This window comes from Hemitrygon akajei, unplaced genomic scaffold (genome assembly GCF_048418815.1).
Source record: "Hemitrygon akajei unplaced genomic scaffold, sHemAka1.3 Scf000087, whole genome shotgun sequence".
Lineage (NCBI taxonomy): Eukaryota > Metazoa > Chordata > Chondrichthyes > Myliobatiformes > Dasyatidae > Hemitrygon > Hemitrygon akajei.
In genome coordinates this window covers 1,871,010-1,892,601 of record NW_027331973.1, presented here as the reverse complement: position 1 = coordinate 1,892,601, position 21,592 = coordinate 1,871,010, and the positions used below count along the sequence as shown (strand labels likewise).

At 43.6% G+C, this 21,592-nt stretch overlaps 1 protein-coding gene across 3 annotated transcripts in view; it reads left to right on the top strand.

Moving 5' to 3' along the window:
* Nucleotides 1-21,366, top strand: part of LOC140722737 (uncharacterized) — a 53,538-nt gene extending 32,172 nt beyond the window's left edge. The window contains exons 3-8 of one of the 3 annotated variants that reach the window (XM_073037433.1): nt 1,433-1,478; nt 11,261-11,372; nt 13,836-13,957; nt 14,667-14,815; nt 17,012-17,044; nt 20,526-21,366. In XM_073037433.1, the coding sequence (XP_072893534.1) occupies nt 1,433-1,478; nt 11,261-11,372; nt 13,836-13,957; nt 14,667-14,815; nt 17,012-17,044; nt 20,526-20,577 (514 nt within the window). In that variant the 3' untranslated portion in view covers nt 20,578-21,366. The remainder of the gene's footprint in view (nt 1-1,432; nt 1,479-11,260; nt 11,373-13,835; nt 13,958-14,666; nt 14,816-17,011; nt 17,045-20,525) is intronic. The other 2 variants (XM_073037435.1, XM_073037434.1) reach the window with 2 other exon arrangements.
* Nucleotides 21,367-21,592: the final 226 nt, after the last annotated feature.

The following is a 21,592-nucleotide window of genomic DNA, read 5'->3' as shown; positions in this document are numbered from 1 at the left end:
ACTGAGCGTAGGTGTTCAGCGAAACGGTCTCCCAGTCTACGTCAGGTCTCACCAATATATAAAAGGCCACACCGGGAGAACCGGACGCAGTATACCACACCAGCCGACTCACAGGTGAAGTGTCGCCTCACCTTGAAAGACTGTCTGGGGCCCTGAATGGTGGCGAGGGAGGAAGTGTAAGGGCAGGTGTAGCACTTGTTCCGCTTGCAAGGATAAGTGCCAGGAGGGAGTTCCGTGGGAAAGGATGGGGGGAATGAATGAACAAGGAGGTCGCGTAGGGAGAGATCCCTGCGAAAAGCAGAAGGGGGGGGGGGTGAATATGTGCTTGGTAGTGGGATCCCGTCGGAGGTCGCGGAAACTACGGAGAATTATACGTTGGATCCGGAGGTTGGTGGGGTGGTAGGTGAGGACAAGGGGAACCCCATCCTGAGTGCTGTGGTGGGCGGATGGGGTGAGGGCAGATGTGCGGGAAATGGGAGAACCTACGCTCCGTCCGCCAGAGAAAGGAGGATATGACAGAGGCCACACATCTTAATTCCACCCCCCATTCCCATTCTGATATATCTATCCATGGCCTCCTCCACTGTCATGATAAAGCCACACTCAGGTTGGAGGAACAACACCTTATATACCGGCTGGGTAGCCTCCAACCTGATGGCATGAACATCGACTTCTCTGACTTCCGTTAATGCCCCTCCCCGTTTTACCCCATCCTTGATATATTTAGTTTTCTTTTCTCTCTGCCTGTTCTGCATCTCTCTCTGGTGCTCCCCTCCCCCTTTCTTCCTCCCTAGACCTCCCGTCCCATGATCCTTTCCCTTCTCTAGCTCTAGTTCTTTTGCCAATCACCCGTCTGTCTCTCAGCTTCACCCCACCGCCTCCGGTCTTCATCTATCATTTCGCATTTTCCCCTCCCCCTCCTACTTTCAAATCTCTTACTATCTTTCCTTTCAGTTGGTCCTGACGAAAGGTCTCGGCCCGAAACGTCGACAGCTCTTCTCCCTATAGATGCTGTCTGTCCTGTTGCGTCCCACCAGCATTTTGTGTGTGTTGCTTGAATTTCCAGCACCTGCAGATTTCCTCGTGTTTGCTACTCGGATTAAACATTTGTACCGAGTCAAATTAGTAACCGTAGACATTCGGCAACATACCAAATGAGAGCCTCGAACCGAGCTCCTTTAACAATATACAATCGCGCTCCCCTCTCCAACACGGCGTCCTTCTGCAAACCAGCCTCCCACCAGATAACATCCCCCATGTTTAACGCACGGCTCTCTCAATGTCGTAACTTGTTACACTGTCGCGTTTGATCTGAGAGCCCTTCTCTTCTGATGGCACACATCAAAGAATCCACTGTTTTGTGGAAAGTGTGGGATGCTTGTTTGAATTGTCTATTGAGTTTCTGATTCTCTCATTGTGTTTTTGCTTCCAGTCCTTGCTGGAGATATGATGTCCTCTGTACCACTGCGGATTATCAGGTATTGTGATCGCTGACTATTACTTTTCTCCTCCTCCTTCCACCGGACGTCCCGTCTCTCCTTCAGCCACATCCGTTCTCCCGAGACCCTCCCTGTCACAGGTCATTGTTCACTGTTGACACTTGAGCCTCTAATTACCCGACACCGCTACGTGCAGATTCCCATCCACGCCATTATTCCTCAGGCCGTAGGGACGAATTGTCTCCGCTCCTCCGTCATTGGTTTTGAACCCTGGAATTGCTTTCCGTCAGCACCGGGGAGTCAGACGCAGCTTGAGAACAGCAGCCAGCTGAATACCCACCATGGCCCCACTTCACCCAGGGAGGGAGGGTGAAGAGTAAATTAAGGACTATAAGAAAGATGTGTCATTTGAAGAGTGTACGAAGAAGCTTTACCAGGATGTTTATTGAATTAGTGGGTCCGTGTTCTAGTAGGAATTTGCGCGCATTCGGAATGCTTTCGTTGCAGGAGCGGTAGCTGAGCGAAGTCATTATTGGTTGAAAAGTTTTAGAAGTAACGCTGACGTGTTTCACGTGAGAGGCGGTAATAATAAAAAGTATGCAGGAGGCCGTCAATTGTGAGGTTTTTTTGTCTGTCGGTGGAAGGGCTTCAAATACAACATGTTGAGACTACAAAACTTCTATGCGTGTGTCAGAATAATAGGTAAGAATAACAGGTGTAGAGAAACTTGGTTTTCAAAAGTTATTGAAGCCTTGATTAAGAAAAAGAAAAAAAAAGAACGTCACAAGTATAGCCAGGTAGGAACCAATGAGGTGATTATGGGGTACAGGAATTGCAAGATAACTCTTGAGAAAGGATTCAGGAGGGATAAACGAAGGCATAACGAGTAGGCAAGATGAACCCTAAGCAATTATACAGAAATGTTAAGAAGGAGACTTCCGGTAAGATGGCGATTGTTTAGCTGCTCCGAACTTTTGTTCCGTTACTGTTGCTATCTTTGCACTAAATGTCTCCATTCTTTAAACCTTAGTTAGGAATTTTTTCGGTATCTCTTACTTGCCTGTGAACATATCTAACTTACAATGTCGAGCAAGAGTTCTAAATCCGGGAGAAAGGAAGCTACGGCTCTCTCAGACGAGACCCTGGCTGCGCTCGGAAAGCTCCGAGACGAAATTTTAAAGGAATTTAAAACCGCATTCAAACAGTTGGAAGACAAACTGGATCGGATCAACGATAAAGTGGACAAGCATGCTGAACACCTATCTCGCATCGATTCGACTTCTGAAGATTTAGAAAGTCGTGTTCGATACTTGGAGACTCTCTGTTCCAGCTTAGAGGAAAAATGTAACAAACTCCGTTCCAAAATGGTGGATCTCGAAAATCGCAGCAGACGCTGCAATCTTAGAATTCTTGGATTGCCAGAGGCCACCGAACAGGGATCAACCGTAAAGTTTATCGCCAAGTTTCTCTGTGAGATATTCGGGAAAGATTTGCTTCCGAACCCGCCTGAGCTCGAACGGGCACACAGAGTCTACGTTCCCCCCAGAATTTTGGGCTCCCGCCCTCGACCAGTAATCTTGTGCTTCCATCAATACCAGGTAAAACACAGTCTGATTGTAGAGGCACGTCGCAGGGGTTCGTTTACTTTCCAGGATACAACCATTCACTTTGTGGAAGATTTTGCACCCCAGACTTTAAAGATGCGCGCTGAGTTTAAAGGCGCAATGAAAGTGCTTTTTGAACGTGGTTTTAAACCCTCTCTTCGTACTCCTGCCGATCTACGAATCAAGCTTAAGACTGGAAAATACAAGTGGTTCAAATCAGTGAAGGAAGCTAAAGCATTTGTGGCAATTCCTCCGGCTATCCAGTCATTTTCGGAATCCGATCGGACCTCCTAAAATGGTGGATAAGTACTCCTCGTAGTAAAATTACTTTTTCTGGACTCAGACTTTACTTGAATCACTCAGACATTATTCATTGAAACTCTAACGGCTGTTGACAATCTCTCACTGGATTTGGTGTGTGTGTAATCTATTTTTATTCTTGTATAACTTTATCTACAGAGTTCTACAACTGACTCTAACTTGTTTTGTAGGTTCAAAGTCTTTAGTGAAGGCCTCCCTGTTTGTTGGTTCACAGTTTAATTGCTGATTTATTTTTCCTTTTTTTAATATTAATTTATTTTATTTTTTTTTCTTTTCTTCACCCCTTTTTTCTAATCTCTGAATTTTTTTCTCTCCTCTCTGTAAAGAGTTGATAAATACTCTTCTTGAATTTATGATTTTCTCCTTCCTCTCCTTTTTTTTTTACTTTTTTTTCTCCCTTTCTCTTACTTTATTCTTCTATAATTTTTCGCGGGTACGTTAGTTTTGGTTTTCTTCCGATTTTCTCTGTATTCAGTTTTATATTTCTGCAGAAGGTGTTCTAATCTGTAGTTATGTTTTCTAGTGCATAAACTAGTTACTATTTGCTATAGTATTTGTACGGAACTGCTGTTAATGACGCAGATCTGGAAATTGTATTTGGGTTAATTTTTTTGGTAGAGCTAGCAACTTGTTTTGGTAGCCGTCTAGTTTTGGGTTGTGTGAATGGGGTGGGTTTTCCAGTTCCAACATTACTCACTGTATTTATTGTTTCTCTTTATTGCTCAGGACATGTATATGTTTTGATTTTACGAATCTATATTTACATCTCTGCTCCCAGACTGCTATTGTGCTGCTTGACTTTTTACATGCCTGCTGCCTTTTATGCATTAGTAATTGATAATGGCTAGTGCACTTAAATTCGTGAGCTGGAATGCAAAGGGATTTAATCACCCTGTTAAAAGGAGGAAGGTATTCTCACATATCAAACAACTCAAAGCTGACATTGCTTTCGTTCAAGAAACTCATATTCGTTGTTTTGATAACTCCCGGCTTCTGTCAAAGTGGGAGGGTCAGCATTTTCATTCATCCTTTGCCGCTAAAGTTAAGGGAGTCTCCATTCTTATTAACTCAAATATTACTTTTAAACTCCATAATAAAATATCTGATACAAATGGCCGTTTTATTATTGTTTCTGGTAAACTATATAACACTAAAGTTGCACTAGCAAACCTGTATGCCCCCAACTTTGATGATGTTAACTTTTTTGAACGGTTTTTTTCCTCACTACCAGACTTAAACTCATACTCTTTTATACTGGGTGGTGACTTCAACTGTTGGTTGGATCCTAATCTGGATCGATCGTCCTCTGTTACCAGATCACCTACTAAATCTGCCTTAACTATCCAATCGTTTCTCTCTAATTTTGGTATCTCTGATATATGACGTTTCCTCCATCCTACGGAGAGAGATTATTCTTTTTTCTCACATATTCACCATACCTTCACTAGAATTGACTATTTCTTACTCGATAACCAAATTATTCCATTTGCCCACTCTTGTGACTATCAGAGTATACTGATTTCTGACCATGCCCCAATTACCCTCTCTCTGAACTTTCCTGGTGTCCCTCAGAGGAATAAACACTGGCAGTTTGATTCAACTTTATTATCGGATGATGATTTTTTTAAATTTATTAAGGATCAGATACCCTTTTATTTTAACACAAATACATCACCTGAAGTGCCATCCCAGATTGTCTGGGATGCCAAGAAAGCATATCTGAGGGGTCAAATAATCTCTTACACAGCAAATCTCAACAGAAGATCCCGTGCAGATCGATTAGACCTCATTAACCAGATTAAAGATTTGGATCAAATATATGCCCAAACTAAGAACCCTGAATCATACAAGAAGCGCGTTGAACTCCAAACTAAATTTAACCTTCTGTCCACTCAACCTGTCGAGCGCCAACTTCTCGAAAGCAAGAGTCGCTTTTACATTCATGGGGATAAGTCTGGTAAATTCCTAGCCACTCAGCTGAGGCGTTCCAAAGCCAAACAACATATTACAAAGATCCGGAAGGAGAACGGAGACTTTACATCTGATCAGTTAGAAATTAATGACGCATTTAAACATTTTTTTTCACGGCTTTATTCCTCTGAATCTCTGAATGACAATATCTCTGTTGATCAATTTTTACAGAATCTGAATATCCCCTCACTTTCATCTGATTTCAAAGCCAAACTCAATGCGCCTATATCATCAGAAGAAATATCTTTTGCAATTTCTGGACTGTTCTCAGGGAAATCTCCTGGACCTGATGGGTTCCCTGTAGAATTTTATAAATCATTCTCTTCACTTCTTTCTGCTCAGTTACTTTCAGTATTATCTGACTTGTTTAATTACGGCAAATTGCCACCCTCTTTCAATGAGACATCTATTATTCTTCTTTTAAAAAAGGGCAAAGACCCAACAGAGTGTTCCTCGTATAGGCCGATCTCTCTGCTCAATGTTGATGTAAAGATCTTAGCTAAAGTTTTGGCTCATAGATTAGAAACCGTTGTTCCCTCCATTATCTCTGATGACCAAACAGGCTTTATTAAAAACCGTCTCCCTTTTTTTAACATTCGGCGCTTATTTAATATCTTATACTCAGCTCCAACTGGGATTCCTGAATGTGTTATTTCCCTCGATGCGGAGAAAGCATTTGATCGTATAGAGTGGAACGACCTTTTTGCAGTCTTAGAAAAATTTGACCTCGGCCAAAGTTTCATCTCTTGGGTCCAATTGCTGTACCTGTGTCCTACTGCTTCTGTTTTAACTAATTTTCAGAAATCCCAAGTATTTAATCTCAAACGTGGCACCTGTCAGGGATGCCCCTTAAGTCCCTTTCTCTTTGATTTGGCTATAGAACCTCTGGCGATAGCATTTTGAAACTGTCCTGAATTGACCGGGATTTGGAGAGGGGGTGTTGAGCATAAAGTTTCTCTCTATGCTGATGACTTATTACTCCTTCTCTCAAATCCGTCTACATCCTTACCTCTAATGTTTTCACTTCTTGACCAGTTCAGCCAGATCTCTGGCTATAAACTTAATGTACATAAGAGTGAACGTTTCCCAATTAATAAAGAAGCACAGAACTAACATTTCGTGATCTCCCTTTCAAAGTAGTCCATGATCAATTTACTTATCTTGGAATTACAGTCACAAGGAAGTTTAAAGATCTCTTTCGTGAAAACTTTGCCAATCTTTCATATGCTATAAAACAGAGTCTGGTACAATGGTCACCTCTATCTATGTCTTTGGTAGGTCATATTAATGTTGTTAAAATGTATGTTCTCCCCAAATTTTTATACTTATTTCAATCTATCCCAATTTTTATTCCCAAATCTTTGTTTTGATTCCTTAGACTATTATTTTGTCATATCTGTGGCAGAATAAGCGCTCTAGAATTAATAAAATCCATCTCCAAGAATTTAAAAAAGAGGGTGGCATGGCTTTACCTAACGTTCGTTTATATTATTGGGCAGCTAATATACGTTGTGTCTTTCTTCCACGGCCACCCCGAGTGCCCTAACTGGGTGGCAATGGAGTTGAGCTCCACTAAAGAATTATCTATCTCTGCACTTCTTAGCTCTGCACTCCCTAGTAGTCTGCCCAGATCAATAGCTAATCCTCTTGTTAGACACACTTTGCCTATATGGGCTCAGTTCAGGAAATGCTATGGTTTCCAGGGGTTTTCCGTTTCCAGCCGTGTCGCACATAATCACCTTTTTTTTCTACCTACTACGTACAATTCAGCATTCCATGTTTGGTATAGGAAGGGCATTAGACATTTTGAAGATCTTTTCATTGATAATCGCTTCGCTTCTTTTCAGCAGCTCTCTGTTAAGTTCAATCTGCCTGACGCTCCTTTTTTCAGATATCTCCAAATCCGACACTTTATTCCTCCTTTAATTCTTAACTTTCCTGAAATGCCTGCGAAAAATGCAATGGACCTATCTCTTTCCACTAATCCACTAGGTAAAGGGTTAATATCAATTATCCGAGATAAACTAGAAGCCTTACGACGGGCCCCTGTGGATAAAATTAAAATGGCCTGGGAGCAGGATTTAAATATCTCCTTATCAGAGGAGAGCTGGGACTCAGTTCTCAAATCGGTTAACTTAACCTCTCTTTGTGGTCGCCATTGCCTTTTTACAGTTTAAGATTGTTCATAGAGTCCATATGTCTAAATCTAAACTATCTCGATTCTACCCTGGCATTAGCCCGCTCTGTGATAAATGCAAGAGGGGCGTGGCCTCTCTCATCCATATGTACTGGTTCTGTTCCAACTTGGAGAAATTCTGGAAAGATGTCTTCACTACGTTATTGTGTATTCTGAATCAGCACCTAGAACCAAACCCCTTAATTGCTCTGTTCGGTTTTTGGGGCGAGATAGATTTATGTCTGGGTCCGACCAAATGCCGAATACTATCCTTTGCTTCTCTCCTGGCTAGACGCTTGATCCTCCTTAGATGGAGAGATGTTGCCCCGCCCACTCATGCACAATGGCTTAACGACATTATGGCCTGCTTGGACCTCGAAAAAATTCATTATTCAGTTCTTAATTTGGATCTGAAGTTCCATAAGGTCTGGGGTCCTTTTATCGAGTACTTTCATAACCTTCCTCTTGACTAGGGTTTTTTTTCCTTCTTTTCGGTCCCATGCTTTCAGCTCCCTTTTTTTTCTGGTAGTAGGCATTATTATCCTCTGTTGCTAAGTGTATTCACAGTCTGGGAGTTTGACTGTCCTGAGTTATACTCTCTATATTGTGTTGTGGTCGATCTGGAGTTGTTGTTGTTTTCTTCTTGTGTTGTGGGGCTTGGGGAGGATACTAAGCTTACTTGTCTTTAATTTAGGTGCTTTTTTGTTAAATTCTCTTCCTTTGTAGCATATTGTTATTGTATGCTTAATTTTGCACTGTATTAATGTTCCTCATTGGGATTTGGGGTTTTTAATTTGTAAAATGTTTTGAAAAACTAATAAAAAAATTTAAAAAAAAGAAATGTTAAGAACAAAGGGATTGCCAAGGACCCAAATTTGCCTGCCTGGAAGATTAGAATCCACATGTAGAGCCAAAACAGATGGGGGAGATCTTAAGTACCTTTTAATGCATTTGTTTTTCCTAAAGATTTGCACACGGATTGTTTGGAAGTGAAGCCAAGCGGCAGAAACTTCATAACCTGAGGCTTACCAGCCTGGATAAATACCCAGGACCTGACAATGTGTTCTCTCGGACGCCACAGGCTGCCAACTCACATATTGCTTGAGCCTGAGCAGAAACATTTAAAACATCCTTTGCAATTGGAGAGATACCAGAGCATGAGAGGATAACCAATGTTATTCCGTTGTTTTTAAGGCTTTAAGCATAAAGCACGAAATTATAGGCCGAAATTTCTGACATCAGTTGAGGAAACGTTACAGGAAGTTATTCCAAGGGACCTGATGTAGAAGTATTTGGACAGACGTTGACTAATTAAGTACCATCGGCATGGGCACGTGCCTGGTAGTTTATTTCTAACCATTTTTTAGAGTTTTTCGAGGAAGTTATCAGGAAAATAAATGGATGAAGGCAAGGCGTTGTGGGGAGAAACCAGGTAGTGGTAGTAGATGGTTGTCTCTCAGACTGGGGCCGGGGAGTACTGATGTGTTATAGACAACAAAGTGTGCTGTGTTCTTTGTTGTTTTCCTTCATCTATATCAATGCGACTGATGATAATGTGGTTAACTGGATCAGCAAAATGTCGATGACACCAAGTCTGGGGGTGTAGTGGACAGCGAGAAAGCCTATTTTGGCTTCCAGTGGGATATGCACCAGCTGGCAAAATCGCCTAAAATATGGCAGGTAGAACTTAAAGCAGACAAGTTCGAGGCTTTACACTTTGGCAGGACTAAACACACGTCAGGACACTGAAGAATGTGGTAGAGCAAAGTGATCTGGAATACGGTCCATAGTTCGTTGAAAGCGTCATCATGTGCAGATACGGTCATAGAAAAATCGTTCAGCACATTGGCCTTCATTAATCAATGTATTGAGTGCTGGAGATGAGATGTTTAGTTGAACATGTTTCAGACGTTGGTTAAGCCCAATCTAGTGTATTGTCTGCTGTTGTGGTCACCTTCATAAAGGAAAGATGTAATTAAGATTGAAACAGTACAGTGAAAATTTACAAAGATATTGCCGCGACCGGAACATCTGCATTACAAGGAAATATTGTAAAAAGTTTCGTCAGTATTTCTTAAAGGATTGAGAGTGGTTTTGAAAGATGTTTACAATGTTACGAGTGGAGTACTTTTTTCCACTGGGGTTGAGTGGGACTACAACCAGCATCCTGGGTCCAGTGTGAAAGTTGAAAAGTTTGAAAGGAACATGAGGAAAAACCTTTTCACTCAGAGGATCATGAGTGTGTGGAATGAGCGACCCGCACAAGTGAGGGATGCGAACTGGATTTGATCGTTTAAGCGAAGATTAGATCATTACATGGATGATGAGGTATGTAAGTCTTTGGTCTCGGTGCAGATCGACTGCAATAACAGTTCAACTTGTCACTGCATGGATTAGATGTGCTGACAGGCTTGTGTTGTACTTCTCTATGTCTCCATGGGATTTTACAGACAAGGTTTTTCACCCCGAGTGCGCTGAATGCTTCGAGCGTGCGATCTGTGTTGTTAGACCATAAGGCCATAAAATATAGCAGTAGAAATACGCCATTAGGCCTATATGGATTGCTCTGCCATTCAAACATGGGCTGATCCAATTCTTCCCTTCATCCCCACTCTCCTGCTTTCACCCTATACCCTTTGATGCGCTGACTAATCAAGAACGTATTTATCTCTGACTTAAATACACCCAATGACTTTGCCTCCAAAGCTGCTTGTGACAACCTGTTCTACAGATTTACCACCCTATGACTAAAGTAATTTCTCCGCATTTCAGTTTTAAAAGGACGATCTTCAATTCTGAAGTCGGAGCAAATTGTCTTCGAATCCTCTACCATGGGAAATAACTTTGCCAAATCTACTCTGATCAGGCATTTTAACATTCTAAATGTTTCTAGGAGATCCCCCTTCATTCTCCTAAACTCCAGGGAATATAGCCCAAGAGCTGCCAGACTTTCTTCATACAATATCCCTTTCAGCCTTTTCATTTTAGTGGAAACAGTTACATTAGAGATTTTTTCGCAGGCATTTAGATTGACACCTGAAGGAAAATGTTAGAGTATGGACAACGTGAAGAGAGAGGGACATATTTTAGTTAGCCAGTTGATTACGATTTTAATTGACCCGGCACAGTACTGTAGGCCGAAGGGCCTGTTCCTCTACTTCTCTATGTTCCCTGTTCCATGTTTGATTTGTCACAGCTACCTTGTTACAGACAAGGTAACAAGCCGTTATCATTTGCCCCCAACACATTCTGAGGATGTGCAGTGGTAGTTCGCCAGGATTGGCACGCTTCGAGGGCCAACATATCTTCCCACCAATGACTCTCCATGACCAAAACATCCTTGTAATATGGGAGGATACCAGAGCACCCAGAGGAAACCCACGCGATCACGGGGAGAACGGAGAATTCTTTACAGCCGAGAAGGATGATGTGGACGGCGGGGAATTGAACCCATTTGCGAGTGCTATAAAACTCTACGTTGGTTGTTACAATACGCTGCCGCCTTGCCAGGGTACCTTCGGACCACGAAGGGACTATTGATACATGTGCGCATTACTGAGTGTATCTGTTCAGAGGAACTTCTGCTACTTTAAGCCCTTACACTGGTCAGTGTCATGACATTCTGTTCGTTGCTATGCTCATATCGTTCTGCCTCCCCGTAAGCTAGCCTTCCTCCTCAATTCTGAGACGCACATCACCGAACCCCTCTTACAAATCCGTACAGTAAGAACTCCATCCTCTGTCAACAGTTCCGCCATTACAATGAATCGGTCTGGGTCGGAATGCACGTCAGCTGGGTCAACTTTCGCAGAGCTGTCATGGCACCGCTGTACTACTATTTCAAACAGCTAAACTCGGAAGGTAGGAGAACGCCCAATTTTGATGGTATCGGAAAGAGTCTGTCATCTGTCAACTGGGACAGGCTGTTTCAGACCCTTATGTATTTGTTAAGTTGGAGGCTTTGAAAATTGTCGTTATGAGAGTACAATGCTTGTATGTAAAAGGTAAAAATTACAAGTGTAGAAAACCGTGGTTATCTAGAGATGTGGAGGCGCAGGCTGAGAAGAACTGGAGATGTATATCATGTATAAGCAGGTAGGAACAACATATGTATTTATGGAGTAACCCTAATGAAATGGAACACATAAAAAGGAATCAGGAGCCCCACAGGAAGGCATGAGTTTTCCCCAAAAGACAAGTAAAGGGGAATGATTGGGGATACTACATATATGTTAAGAACAAAAGCATTGCAAAGGACAAATTTTATTCCTCTGGAAAAACTGAATGGTATTCCATGTGTGTAGTCAAAAGAAGTGGGGAGGTCATAAATGATTTTTCTTTTTCATCTGTATTTAGTCAGTAGACCGCTACAGCATCTATAGCACAGAGGCAAAGCGGCAACATCTTCACAGAGGAGGACGTGTTTGTTGCCCTGTCGCAACTTAGGGATGCAAGTGGAAACATCACCGGCGTGTTAAAAGTGATAGTCAGCAGTATGTGATGTATCAGAGGACTGGAGTATCGGTAATGTTGTTGCTGTAATCATGAAGCAGGAAACTATCGGGCGGTCAGCCGGGTACTAATAGTGGTAAAATTAGTTGAAGGTATTCTAATCAAATGGATACATAAGTATCTGTTTTTTACATGGATGAAGATTAATCAGCTTAGCTCCTGCTTATACATTATTGAGGCCGTTGCCACTAAAGTTGATGAAAGCAAGGCTATGGACATTGTATACATGGATTTCAGTATTCCGGTTGAGGAGTGCCCCCGTGTGCGTTTGGTCAAGAAGTTTTGATGCATTCAAGATGAGGTAGTAATTTGAATTAGACACTGGCTTTGCGGAGCAGCGAAGTACATTGTTGCCTCTCTGGCTGGAGACCTGTGACTAGTAGAGAGCCGTAGGGATTGATGCCGTGTCCGTTGTTGTTTGCCATCTATCTAAGGGATCTGAATGATAATGTGGTTAGCTCGATTAGTAAAATTCAGGGACCACACTAAGATTGGGAATGTAGTAGACAGTGAGGAATACTGTCATGGCTTGCAGTGGGATTTGGGCGAGCTGGAAATTGTGCTTAAAACGGCAGATGGAACTTAATTCAGTCAAGTGCGAGATTTGCAACTTCGGTCGGACCAGCCACGGTAGATCTAAAACAGTGAAAGACAGGGCACTGAGGAGTGCGGCAGAGCAAAGGGATCTGGGAATACAGGTCCATATTTGACTGAAAATAGCGTCACAGGTTGATCGGGTCGTAATAAAAGATGTTTGTAGATTAGTCTTAAATAAAAATATTGAGTAAAGGAGATGCGAAGTTATGTTTAAGTTGTCAAAACTGAGAAATAAACAAGTTTGCAAGAGAATAGAAGAATTTTTATAGGGAATTCCTGGGTCTTAAGGACCTTAGCTATCAGGGAATATTGAATTGGTTAGGGCTTTAATTTCTGGAATACAGAACATTTAGAGGAAATTTCACAGAGATTTATTAATTATGATGGGTATAGATAGGTTGAACCATTCAGGCGTTTTCCACTGAGGCTAGGTGGGAATACAAGCAGAGGTTAAGAGTGAAAGTTGAAAAGTTTGAGGGGATCCGTCTGAACTCAAAAGTTATGGCAACGTTTAAAGACCTGGCAGCAAATATTGGTGCATGCGAGATCATCTTCAAAGTTTAAGCGAAGTTTGGATACTAACATAGATGGGGGGAGTACGAAGGGTTAGGATCCCAGTGGTGATCGAAGGAATCGGGCACTTTAACTCGTTCAGCACGGAGCAGGTTGGCCGAATGGCCTGTTTCTGTGCTGCTCTCTTCTATAACTCAATGACTCCATGACTCAGAATGAACTGGATGAGGCAGTGTAAATTGGAATATTAAGCTTGAAGATGACAAGAAGCTTTGCTGTCTTGGAGATAATGTGGAGTATTGCTGTAGGCTGCAGCAGAACAGAGACAGGATGTGGCGGTAGGCTAATAAAGAGTAGGCGTTGTTCAACCCCGACAAGTGTGAAGTTAGATTGTAGAAGGAAATTTGGGATCCGCACCACAGATCCATCAAACCTGCAGCAGAAATTGACATGGTTATTGAGAAGGCGTGTGGTGTGTTGCCCGGGGTAGTGTCAGAAGCAGGCACAATAGATCACTTAGGAAACTCCTTGATAAGCATATGGAGGTCTGTGTGGGAGTGAAAATTCAGATTGATCTTAAAATAGCTTGTAATGTAGTCACAACACCGCGGAACGTAGGGTTTGTATTGAAACTAACGCTTTAGTATATTAGTGTTTCCAAAGACATGTTTTAAGGATTATAATATTCTACAACACTTTTAGGGATGGAGATCCAATTGTCTCAACAAGTTCTCATTTCATTCATCGGGCATGGAACGTTTGCAGTCTACCACATGCTTCCCAAAGAGCTCTGGGACAATCCTCCAACAGCAACCGACCCACGAGTGAGTACCAGCTGAAAGCGGACAATACGTTGTACTGTGTCTGACCCCCATCCCCCTCAATCTCTAGAGAGGCAGGTGTTCAGGAAGGAGTCCTGCAGAATCGTCTGAATGTAACTTCTTTATCAGCATCTGAAATCAGACACAAGTACTTGACCAGGAGGAAAAACTGGAGTTGGTTCAGGTGTTTGAGATTAAGTCCCAGAGATCTGTCAGCACCGAATAATGTCAATGTTTTCCAGGAGGGTGTGGAATTCGGCACCGCAAGACGCTTTTGCTGTCCAATACGAAGGAAGAGTTTGGGGTTACTTAAATGCACACGGTGCAAAAGGACGAACATAGCATGATTATCTGAAAGGGAAATCATGCCTGACAAATATGCAGGTATTCTTTGAGGAAACGACAGTCCGGTCTGAAACAAGGCGAGGAAGTGTGATAAATCAGTGTATCTGAATCTGAACCTGAGGTAGATGCAGTGAGTCATGGTGGGTGCGTTTATAACGGGTTGTTTATGTCCCGAGATACTGAAGGGAGAGGAGGTGTAGGGGCTGCAGGGGAAAGTATCGCGGGTCCGGAATCTGGGCGGTGAGCAGAACTGCAAAGTGATCTCAGATGTGACTTGACAACTGATTGAATGGAAGAACAGGGCCGAGAGAGGGGGTTGGTGAGTTGGAATTTCCCTGTTCAATTTTACGCTGTTTGCATCTTTCAGGTGTTTATCACTCATTTCCCAATGATGGATGTGTTTGCCAGGATTATCCTTTGGGAAGTCATAATCGACGCACAGGATTTCATCCGCACGCTCACTGAGCAGAATGTCGCTGTCAACAATTCCAACTTCTTTGTGTATTCCTGCTTGGGGTAGGTCACACAGAGGGCGTTTAGTTGGGTCTTTTGTGCGATCAGTGGCCAACGGGCTGAGGGTTTTCTCTCACAAGTGTTTTCTAGAAGAAAGATTACCAGGCAGCCTAATTAACACTTTCCTAGAACGTGCTGTAACCATGTATTAGGAGCCAACATATCATGTGCACATCTTCCTCATCCAATCCCACAGTTTCCCAATATCCAATGACAGCAGCATGCCTCCACATAGGACAACCACACACCCGTGGTGTGAGGAACACTTACTCCGAGGGTGAATCCATCACTCTCACCACGTCACCAATAGCAAATGTCTTAACCCCATGCAGATACAGCACTGGAAAGTGAAACACGAGATTTCACCCAGGTTAACCAACAAGCACTCTTCCCTCTCCCAATCCCTGTCCCGGGCAAAAGATCTGCTGGTGCTCTGAGACAACGGAGAGCAGAAAGCAGAGCCACCATGTAGTGTCCTGTTTTGGATGCCCAGACACAGTTGATCAGCATCTTTGTCCCACCTTCCTGCAAAGTCACTTCATGCACTGTCAGAATCATACCATTATCACTGTCCCATCTAAAGACAGCACCTCGCATGAAGGCACCATGAATCCCCGTGTTGTGCGAGGCGGCATTGTGTACGTCCTGCTGAGCGAGCAGTGAACCACGTCTCTGGGTTCACCTCGCTGCACACGACTGAGGCTTCTTCAGATTCTGGTGCCAAAAAACAATTAGCGGCCAAAGGCTCGGAATAGGCGAGTAAATGCATGAGGAAGATTGTCTCTGTGAGCGAGGCGATAAATAAATCAGAGGCAGTGTATCATTAGGGTTCTCACATTGACAGAGGGGTGGAAACTCTCCCCTGGTAAACCCCATCACCTCACGCTGCTCTTTCAAAGGGAAGGGACCGTTTGAACGACTGTCCTCGTCTCTAAAAGTGAATGGCTGAATGTTGTTCGATCACAGAGCCCTGCAATAAATTCTTAAGCGTTTTAAATTTTCCTGACAGATTTCTCAGTCAAGATCTCCCCTGTACAAAACATTGCTGGCCTGAGACTGTTTTATCACAAGATACTCCAAAGTTTCACCCTCAATAATGACTCAAAAATCTCATCAGCAGGTAGCGGTACACGGATGATTTATAATTAGTTTTCCATAAGATAATGAGATGTGGGAGAAGTATTGAACCATTCGGCCAATCGAGACTCTCCACCATGTTATCTTGCCTGATTTGTTATCCCGCTCGTCTCATTTCTCCTGTTTAATTCTCTGTACTTTGTTACCTTTACGAATCAAAAGCCGATCAAACTCCACCTTAAATAAAATCACAAACATGGCCTCCACATCCATGGCAATGAATTCTTCAAATTCAGCATCTTCCGATCCTCATGTGCTGTGCTGTACTACAGCATGTTCTATTAAGCTGGGGATTATATGGGAGGCAGGGTTTAAGAGTCGACAACAACATTGCGGCCGAAAGGCCTGCACTGTTCTGTACTATTCTATCTTCTATGTTCTAGCGAAAGGAATTCTTCATCCTCTCTTAGGTTACGCACTCTGCTCCAAACCCCAATCCCCCATAGGAAACGTCCTCTCTCCAGCTACTCTAACCAGGCCGTTCAATGGTCCATGGTTTTCCAGCTCATTCTTCAAAACTACATCTATCGTTGACCTGAGAGTCTCTCGCTAATTTTATACCTTCATCTTATCCTTGAAACAGTCTGTAGCTTTAGGTAAAAGAGTGTAAATGGATGTGGACTGTTCTGTTTGCGAGCGGGACGGTAGATGAACCAGAGCCGCTGCAGGATCGGTTGGGTGTCCGTGCCTACGGAATGGTGGGAACGCTCTGGCGCTGTCAGATAGAAGGCTCGCTTATCACACTGCTTCTCCGAGGGGTGAAACGGTGTGAAAGGCTACACTGTGTGTCCCGAGAGAGAAGCTCGGTCAGTGTTCCAGAGAACTCTCCGGTTCAGGCATCAATAGAGGGAAGGAATTTGGTGGGATTGTTGAACTTGATGTTGACTTCTAAGGGGTCAGTGTGCCCAGAGGGAAGGTGGGCTGGTATCCCGGCGCTGCCACTGAGCATCTTTGGAAGGGTTCAGGCGTAGGGTGGCAGTGATAAGGGAAGAGTTGGTCACAGTTAATTGGTTGATGTGCGGTCTCTAATTCTTTGTTTGTTTTTTTCACAACCACGATTAGGGAGCCAGTGGAGTTCGATCATTGGTCGCAAGGGTAAGTGCAGGGGAATGTTGTGACTGTGATTGGGTCAGTTAATGAATCAGAGATGCTGCAGTATCAGGTGGGTGCTCATGCTGACGGTCGGTCAGGAACAGGAAGTATAGAACACTAGACCTCTATGTTTGCCCATTATCCTTGATTGTTGCCGCCTCAAGACCTTCATTCCTACAGAGCTGTCTTTTTTTTTCTATTATCGATGCGTCTAAGAGTTTCTTAAATGTACCTGATAAATATGTATCTTACCGGACTCCAGACACCGCGTTCCACACACCCACCATTATGTGTAAATAGATACGCCAGGCAGCCCCTATACCACCGTCTAAATACTTTAAAATTATATCTCTTGGTAGTTATTTCTACACTGGGAAAAATGTCTTTGGCCAACCACATGACCTATGCCGTTTAAATTGTAGAACCCTATGCAGTCGCCTTTCACCCTCTTCGCTCTAAAAGGAAAAGCCATAGCTCGCTAAACCTATCCTCATATGAATATCCCTCTAGTCTAGGCATCATACTGGTAAATCTCAGTTTTTCAGCTTCGAAAGCTGTTACGTACTTCCTGTGCTGAGGCGACCAGAATTGAGCACAATATCCCAAGTTTAAATGAGCGGCAACATTATTCGCGGCTTTGAACTCAACCCCTCAACGACTGAGGCCAACATCTCATACAGTTTCATAACAACCTGGTCAACTTGCGTGTCAACGTTCATGAGTCTATGAGCGTGAAACTAAAGATGACTCTGTTCTTGCACACTGATAATGAACCTGTCATGAACCCTGCATCTTGCATTCAAATTCGACGTTGCAAAGTGTATCACTTCACACTTTTCCACATTGAGCTCAGAGTTTGCCAATTCTCAGCCCAACTTTGCATTCCTCATTGCCCTGTTGCAACCTACATCACAATCCACACTATCCCGAAATGTCATCTGGAAATGGAACAGCCTAATCACCCGCTTCACGAACAGATTTCTGCGAAACACCACTGGTCACTGACCTCCAAGCGAAATACCCTCCACCTATTACCACACTCTGTTTTCTGTGGGTAAGCTAGTTCTATCTACAGTAGCCAAGTTTGTCTGCCGCCCATAGCTCAGAAAGTTTTCCTAAAATCTTCATCAGTGTGCTTTGTCTAATAATTAAGAATTTGATTCAGTTCCTAAGACATGTCCTGCCCCTCTCACAGCCGTGATCAGACTATCGCTCTTCAACTGTCCAGAAATACTGTCGAAATATATCCTCCAACAGTTTGACCGCAGGTATGTTGGGCCTACTGGTCTGTGATTCCCAGCGTTTTCCCCCATTCTTTCTCTGGTCAAACGAATAAACAAATAAATGTCAACGTCCAATCCTGTGATACTATTGCAATAGCCAGATGACACAGAAAGGTCATTACCGAAGGCGCAGCAGTATCTTCCATCCCTTCCTGTAGAAAACTGGGATACATCCCCTCCGGCAATAGGAATTTATGTACCCTATTGTTCTCGAAAATTTCAGCTCATCCTCTTTCTAAACATCGATATGTGCAAGCATATCAGCCTCTTCTACATCATGCTCACATTTGAAAAATTCCCTCTCAATTGTGAACACTGAAAGAAAATATACATTAAGGACCTTCACTATCTGGGCCCACCTCAGGCGCATATTTCCTCTGTTATTCCTGATCGGTCCTACGCAGTCATCCGTCTGATCTTCACATAGGTGTAAATGGCCTTTGGGTTTCTAAGCTCCTGCCTGGCTAACTTGTAGTTCATTTGAAACCTCTCTGATCCCTGCTTCCTAAATCTTAAGTCTGCTTCTTCCTCTCTCTGGACTATCTCTTGTCAACCATGATTCCTTTTCTCTACCATCGCCGACCCTGTCTCAATGGGACAAACCTATCCAGAAGAACATGCCAGCTCTTCCTTAAAAAAAAAATCCACAGTTCAGTTGTGCATTACCCTGTGTATTTCTCTTCCCAATTTACGTTTCCAACTTCCTGACTAATAGCATCGTAATTCGATCTCCCAGAAATCAACTGATTTATAATACCGTCTCTTCCTATCCTCATTCAATGCCAGGGTAAAGAATAGGAGTTGTGGTCGCTGTCTGTGATAGGAGGTCTGGCAGTATCGCATCGGGAAATATGGCAGGTGACCTGGTTCACTGGTCTAATATGGCGTTTCCTTCAGATGTTCTGCCACTAATGAGTCAGAAACCATTTATGGGTTCCTCAAACAGATTCTGCCAATCTAAACTTTTTTTTATCAAAGGAGGTTCCAATCAATATAAGGGAAGTTAATGTCACAATACTAAACGTCTTTATGCTTACATATTTCCAAAACTAATCTCCTGAATTGTTCCTCGGTTGTTATTTGGCTATTTAACTGGTCCGTCTACTTCATACTTCCAGTAACATATCTACTTTTCTGGATTCTGACTCCATCCATATTGACTCACTGAATGATCCGACCTCGACTCCTCTACTTGTGCTGCTGTGAGATTATCCGACTCTTGCACTTTCCCCCCAGTCCCGTTTGAAACATAGAAGCTCTGGAACATCCAGAAGCGATTCCTGCCCTTGTAACGACAAAGCCTCAGTTATGGCCATAACTCTGTAGTTCCATGTACTGAGCTGCTCTCGAAATACAGCTCCCTTGTTCCCACACTTCACGCATTAAAATAGGCGCAGTACAATCCAACCTACTATCTGTAGGTTCACCGCCTCTCCTTCCTCACAATGTCCCAATACGCCACTGATTTTACCTCTGACATATCCCATTCCCCTCCCGAATTATGTTTCCATTCCCCGCAACCTCTATCAAACCTGTCTGCAAGATTTCCCTCCAGTTCATGAGGCGAAGTAGTTACCGAAGCGGGTTTTGGGATACAGGATCCATCTCTATCTGTAAAGGTTGGAGTGATTAGGCACAGCCAGGGTGTCTTTGTAGAAGGAAAATCACCTTCCATAAATTTGATCAGGTGTTTGGAATAGGTAAACAAGAGGTCTGACATGGTCCCATATTGTAAGATAGCTGAAAGGTGACATACAATGGATCCCTCTGGATAAATGGTGGATCGGGGGGATTGGAAACACAGACAGAGAGATGGTGAAGATGTCTGACCCGTTGCCCTGCAGCTGTAAAATCATTGGCACCCAGAGTTGGGAGGTCACCTGACAACTGTTCATCATGTTGTTTACACTTCACCTGCAGGATTGTGTACACCTGTGGTCACTACAATATTGAAGGGATGTGATTTTGCTTGAAAGGGCGGAAACAAAGAATCTCATGGGCGTAGGAAGTCAGACTACAGACACGGGAGTTTCTAGCTTAGAAAATTCTAGCAATAAGTCACCCGTTGCTTCTGTGACGCCGCTGTTTTTTTTCCTTTGGAGGGGGACCGGTTTAATGATGAAGTGAACAATACTTTCAGTAAAGGGACTGCTCTTCCACACTCAGGAACATTCCCCTCAACTCTCTGTTATATCTTTCAGTCAGGAGATATGGTTCGTTTCCACCGGCGGATTCGACTGCCCGGTCCCGTGAGGCCAACGAGGACGCTTTGGATCCTCCACTTGCTTCCTGTTAAACGCCGCTTTCTACATGCTCTCCACTGTTAATTCGCTCCCAACACCGCCACTCAGTAATCTCAGCACTGGCCTGTTCACCCGTGGGGTAATGCCAGAGATCGAATACCCGTGACCAACCCGTGTGGGATCATCACCTACTCTCACAGGGGCCGCAGAGTGGCTGTATTGGAAGCCCAGTTCTGGGACTTTGGCAACCGTGGTCCTACGGCTGACACAGGACTATCTGACCTTTGTAATGCGATGTGGCCCAAAAATGATATTACCTTGTCGGCCTGGTTCGATTTGTCACGATTACCAGACAGATTGGACGTTTCCTAGGATCTCTTTCATTCCCGGCGTAACAGTACGATAGATAACACGTCCAAAACCACGAGGAATCCCAGACTGACGTTTGAGTTTCGAGTGGAGGTCTGTGTCTCTTATGCGAGTGCACGGCGGAAAGTCAAGAGACACGGGGCACTTTTGTCGGACCGCACGGGTTTTCGGCACCAGAGCTATGTAAATACTGGGCAGAACAGCCGGCGGATGTTTGATATGATCCACCTCCTGTGTTGATGTAACTGTAAACACTCTCGTGTACTCTGATGGTAGCAGGGTTTCTAATATTTCTTTTTCCACGGCATGTGGCAGCTCCTTCACGGAGCTCACTACTGACCACACTGCCTTTCTGACATCTGTCCCGCGGTGGTATAACCATTTCCCAAATTAACTGCATGAATCAATAAAGCCAACTCTGTTTGCATTAACTTGGTCTGCATCTCTTGTCAAACGCTCGCTGCTGTCAAATCCGACTGTTCATTGGGAAGGTACATTCAGCCCCACCGGGAATAACCAGCTCCTAGGGCAGTGAAAACAGCATGCTGACACACCCATACTAACAGCTCACCCCTCTTCCCTTCCAACACTGAGCCACTCTGTGGAAAACTGTCAGCTGATAGTGACGCCACCTGGGGTGCGGGGAGGGTCGTGTG